Source organism: Lissotriton vulgaris, chromosome 8 (assembly GCF_964263255.1).
Source record: "Lissotriton vulgaris chromosome 8, aLisVul1.2, whole genome shotgun sequence".
NCBI lineage: Eukaryota > Metazoa > Chordata > Amphibia > Caudata > Salamandridae > Lissotriton > Lissotriton vulgaris.
This window is the reverse complement of record NC_141696.1, coordinates 217746104-217752103: the sequence shown is the minus strand read 5'-3', so window position 1 is coordinate 217752103 and position 6000 is coordinate 217746104. Positions and strand designations below refer to the sequence as shown.

The 6000-nt window shown below is 39.0% G+C and overlaps 1 protein-coding gene across 1 annotated transcript in view; it reads right to left on the bottom strand.

The window, feature by feature from the left end:
- Positions 1–329: 329 nt before the first annotated feature.
- Positions 330–6000, bottom strand: part of FAT3 (FAT atypical cadherin 3) — a 764758-nt gene continuing 759087 nt past the window's right edge. The window contains exons 27-29 of the mRNA XM_086933989.1: positions 3765–3824; positions 3363–3398; positions 330–1089 (exon numbers count right to left, since the gene is read on the bottom strand). Coding sequence (XP_086790115.1) covers positions 470–1089; positions 3363–3398; positions 3765–3824 — 716 coding nt within the window. The 3' untranslated portion in view covers positions 330–469. The remainder of the gene's footprint in view (positions 1090–3362; positions 3399–3764; positions 3825–6000) is intronic.

Here is a 6000-nt window from a genome sequence, read left to right as displayed (position 1 = left end):
TCTTGGTTCTGAATGTACATCCATAAAGACTGAACAACTGTAATGTTCTGGCTTTGACTGTCTCTTTAAGGTGTTTACAACTCTTTTGGGTTGTATTATTTCATGCCTCTAGGTAAATACCACCGTGACACGACACAGTAACATCCTTAATAGCACATTGGCGGAAAGGAAGTGAATAGTGAATTAAATCTTTCATATCTACTACAAATATTTATAGATTAAATGGTTGCTGCTGCAGAAATTGAATGAAACTCTTTCAAATAAATACAAGGAAGATATTAAAAGGATTGTCAACTAACTTTCAGCAATACATTAGTGGCATATATTTTAAGCAAGTGTCCTTTTTAGTGCCAGCACCTATCTTTCATCAAAATAATATGCAACAGAGACCTGCTTAAACAGTTCAAGCTTCATTATGTACCTTGATTAACACATGGACATCCCATCCCTAAAATCCCCAAAGTCTTCTTTACACTTGTGTCTGATGTTGTGTTTCCACAAAAGGAATGTGAATTTGATCCAGATTAAGCTCTTCTACGCTCTCAAAGTCACTTATGGCTACTTCAGAATCATCAAAACCACCAATTGCTGAAACATCGGATGATGAGGTGTCCATAGAATTGTGCAAGGTTAAGGACATGTTATCAGCAGCGACAGTGTCCATTTTGTGACTCGATCCACCACCAAATGTACTAAATGTGTGTCCAGTCTGAGACCCGGCTGGATCAGTCTCAATGGGGAGTTGGTGCGGGGGAAGGTACTGGCTTGGATGGAACTGTGGCCGTCGCCTGCAGTCTGGACTTAGAGTGCTGGCCACAGATATGGGTTGTGATGTGGGGAGAGTGTCATAGTGATCCTGGTAGTCCTCAGGAAGAGGGGGTGGCAACTGGTCATGGTTCAGAAACTCTTCATCCTGAGGTGGTGGGTAGTCGCTGTCAATGTCAAAGCCGCCCAGGTAGTAATCTGTCTCTAGCTCCCTTGAACTCCCACGGTGGGCAGAGGAAGCATCTCCTGTCTCAAAGTTGGGCGCCTCCTCAATGTCAGACAAGCGAGCATTTGGCATCCAGTCAGAGGTGTCCCAATGATACGCTGATAAAAGAGAAATATAAACATAATTTTTCTTGAATCAAAGCAATTGGGAAATCCAGTAGAGTGCAGCTGCTCAAAACAATGTTATAGATTCACAATATTAATAAAAATGGTTGAGCATGCAAAGCAAACAATGTTCAGCATGCTTGTTTTTATCAGTCATGCTTCCAAAATATAACAAGGAAAAGTTATTAGGGCATAACATAGCAAGCAAACATTTGAAGCAAAAATATCCAAGCGATTTGCACTTTCAGATATCTCAGTAGTGCATGTGGAAAGGCTGCTCTGTTTATCTACTTTTGCAGAGCAGTAAGTAATAGAAGAGTGTGGGGGCTCACTGGACCAAAGCATCCACTCCAGGGATCTGTGACCTGCGGCATGGGTTTGAATCCTGCTGGGACCACCCAACTTTCATCTTGCTGAAGTCAATATAATGTGTACCATTGAGTTAGAAACAATAAGCATCTACTGTTTTAGTGCCAGGATACCCTTCTAGGGGGAACATGTGGTTTACAAATAAACGTTAAGTTAGAAGACATTGGGTTATACTTGCCAATTCCTCCAGAATTTTGAACATTTCATCAGTTCATATGTCATCAACGAGTGCTAAATTCTATTGCTGTACATTCAAGGGTGCTTCATATTAACCAGAATATATATATATATATATATATATATATATATATATATATATATATATATATATATATATATATATATATATATATATATATATATATATATATATATATATATATATTCAATCCAAAAATCTCCTCAATCATGAAGAACACAGGACACCCAGAGCTTCTGTTAAGGTATTTATTCTGGCAGATGAAAAAGTCTCCACGACGCGTTTCGCCACTTAAGGCTTGATCACGCTCGTCAGATTTGTGTTGACAGCCATTTTAAAGAAGCTCTGGGTGTCCTGTGTTCTTCATGATTGAGGAGATTTTTGGATTGAATACGTTAGCCGGCTGGTGGCTACGCAGGACCGCCCACTGACAGCCCAACTCGTGTACCGGCACTAGTGGAGGATATATATATATATATATATATATATATATATATATATATATATATATATATATATATATATATATATATATATATATATATATATATATATTTACATATATATATATATATATATATATAGAAATCCCTTCACTGTATGGGCTCTGACGAAGGACTTCAACGCCCAGCATGCAGCGGGACTGTAGAAGAGCGCAAGATGTCTCACACCTGTGAGGCAAAAGTTGGGGCCAGTGATCACATGATCAAGAGTGGTCACAGGTTAAAACATCGCCATAACGGACCCCCGTAAACAGCGAGAAGGCAGCTGAGACGGTCACTGATGAGGCCAATGGATTGCTGAAACGCGTCTGCCCAGCGTTTCAGGGACATTACTGCCAGCGCAAGAAAATCAATAAATCTGTGTTTATTCCCCCGGAGCTGTGTCACTCTCTTTCTTGAGCAAGAGGGAGTCTGGATGCTATATATATATATATGTACATATGTATATATATATATATATATTTCACACACCTCCTTGAAACAGGAATTGAGTACGCACTCACAAAGTTCTTCGTTTCCCAAAGTTTTTTTCGCAGTAATATCCAGCATACAAGCAATTAATTCCAACGCGTTTCGCTACAAACGTGTAGCTTGCTCACGGTTAATTAACCGTGAGCAAGCTACACGTTTGTAGCGAAACACGTCGGAATTAATTGCTTGTATGCTGGATATTACTGCGAAAAAAACTTTGGGAAACGAAGAACTTTGTGAGTGCGTACTCAATTCCTGTTTCAAGGAGGTGTGTGAAATAAACAGAAGCGTGGCTCTGCTGAGGAGTACGGCACCGGAGACGAGAGCGCCAGGGGTCTGCAATTGAGAGCCGATTCGGTGGATATATATATATATATATATATATATATATTTATATATATGTGTGTGCGTGTATGTGTGTCTGTGCATGATTTTCATAGATTTACTGTTAAGCTGCAATACAAAGCTGGTTATATTGAGTAAATCTGACACTTGTTAATGTTCAATGAAGAATACAAAAACGTGCACAATTCAATGTGAGTGGGACATTTGCATGTACCGTGAAAACAGGCCGGCCATGAAAAGAGCATTTTTTTCCAAAGCTGACAACAAACAAAACACATTGCACACATGCAAGGTGTGGAAACAAAGATCGAGGGAAGTGCCCATCAACACACAGTTCAAACACGCAATGCAGCAGGCCGGGCACGGGTTCTAAGAGTCACCTTTGTTGTAGTTCTGTCCTTGATCCATTACAGACACTGTTCGGTTTAAAGTAAAAAATAAAAGGTTGTCCATTTATAGGAGACAAAATGTGTCACTATACAAAGCAATAAGCTCGCATGCTTCTTAGGAAAGAATACCTGTTTATGTTGCTTAGTGAAAAATTATTGTACTTTCAAAATAACAATCCAAATAATAACTCATCATGCAAGCCTTTATTAATATTATTACACAGCAACTATAAAAGCTGTATTTAGGCCATGTACCCACAGCTATGCTACATATCAAGGGTATCTTGCTTATTTTAATTTATAAAGTCATGCCTTGAGAAAATCAAATGAAGCTACTGTAAAATAGGATTACTCTGAAAAAAAAGTGACAATATTGCAGAAAAAAGTAAATACCTTCATTTTCTATATTGTCAACAATATTGTTGACAAGATGTATGACAGTCACTATGGAAGCTTGTGGGAAAGGAAGGAAATCTTAAAGTTAGTAAATGAAACTCACACAATACATGTTATTTCACCAAAGTCTCGCATTAGTAATCAAATGATGTTGAACACAGTGTCATGCTCACTGAACTCAAAGTCTCCACACAATCATAGTAACCGTATTGGAAGTCAACAGGTGTCATGAGGAGTTATTTGAGGACAGGTACCCACTTTCGAATTCGTTATGCACCAGAGTATTGCTCGACAGATGCCACTGCTTCCAAATTGATGAGTCTGTTTGTGAAGATGAATGCCAAGTTGCAATTTCAGACCTGACTCCACAGTACAATCAATTAACCAAAACAGCAAGACAAGAGTGTTTTCCCTTTTTTAGAAAAAAAAGAGCTGGTTGAATGACTCACTTTCCATAAATTACTACTTGACTAAACAAAATACTGTAGAATAATCCTTCTTGAATGATAACAAGAACATTAAAAAGGCACTAGACAAATTGACCCTTGAATGATGAACATTAAGGAAACTATGAAACTGAATTATGTTCTCATGAGTAATAGGTGTCACCACACGTAATATTATGTTGTCCCTCAAAATTATTAGAAATCTGTGTCAGTGTCATATTGTGCTATGATATGCTTTATTACGTTCCCTTGTTAGGTTATGTTATCAGCCTTTGTATAGTGTATCCTATTATAATGTTGCCACCTTCATGGCTTTCCACATGGGCCGGGTTTACCATAGCAGATCAGCATGTAATTCAGCTTGTGATGATATATTACAGATATTGCATCCTACTCTTATTTTCAGCTAGGTGGCTCCATCTTATTCATTTAGCTTTGGGGGTATCCTTCTGCTGCTGAAGGGTTGCGGCAAGGGATTTCATTTGCCTGTCCTCAGTGAAAGCTCAACTTTTGGAAGTGCATTTTCACAGTCCACCTCATCTCAGGTCCACTTGCTTAAACTCCAACCAAAAAAGTCAACAAAATCCATGGCCCTCATTTATGAAAAGTGACGCATCGCTGAGTGAAAACAGCGATGCGTCACTTTTCATTGCGCCCTCCTTGAGACACCAATGATGCGACATATTTACAGTATGACGCATCATTGCGCAAGGAGTTACAGATACGTCAGTATTTCTGACGTATCTGTATGGCGCAAAAGTGACGCATTGCTGGAGTGTGTCACAAAAGTGACGCAACTCCAGCAATGTGTCCTTTCACATGAGGCAAGCCACATGTGAAAGGGCCTGCGTCAGTCTTACGCCTGCTGTGAGGCAGGCTCAAGAAATTGACGCATTTGCGTCCTAGAAGTGGGGCAGTGAAAATTATAGATTTCACTGCGTCACTTCTATGACCCTTTCTTGCGTAAAAACGTCCCCCCTGCATACATTATACCTGGCGCAGGTATAATGTAGCGCAGGAGTTTACAAAGTGACACATCTACATAGATGCGTCACTTTTTTAAATATGGTGCATCAAGGCACATTTTTTACGCCACTGGTGCGTCACAAAAAGTGACGCACCGGCGGCGTAAAAGTGACGCAAGGGCTCATAAATGAGGCCCCATGTGTTTATTATCTTGCTATCCTTTCCATTTAACCAACTACCTACCCTATCATCCCACATGTTTATCTTCCCAATCTGCTATTGACATATGTGCTACTATTTTACTGCTTTGCTCATAAACAAAAAATCTCATGTTGACCTGAAAAATAAATATATAAATAAACACACAAATGTTTATGGTTTTCTCAGTGGTAACTGCAGGGCAAATTCATATCGAACAAACTCTCTAATCACACGCAAGCAGATGGCCATCCAACCCTTCTGAATGGATTTATATGACTGTATTCTTCAAAACCTATTGACAAGTGAGTCATTATATTATCCATCTCTGCCATATGAACCTGCTACTCATCTGTGGTTATTGAGCACTGTTTGCTTTGTTGCATTAAACTTAACGAAGGGTAATATTAATACAATTTAACCCAGTTATGAAGTTGAGAATTGCAGAACAATTTTGTAAAAAATGCTTGATTCTCCCCTCTTTAGTAAGTATAAAAGATGGATTGCACTAGTCCAGTCTGAGGCATGTAAACTACACTTTATTTCCCAACATTGCTCTAACTCATTGCCCACAACCCCTTTCCAGACTTTTTCATGAGTCCATTTTATCTTCTATGGCTATT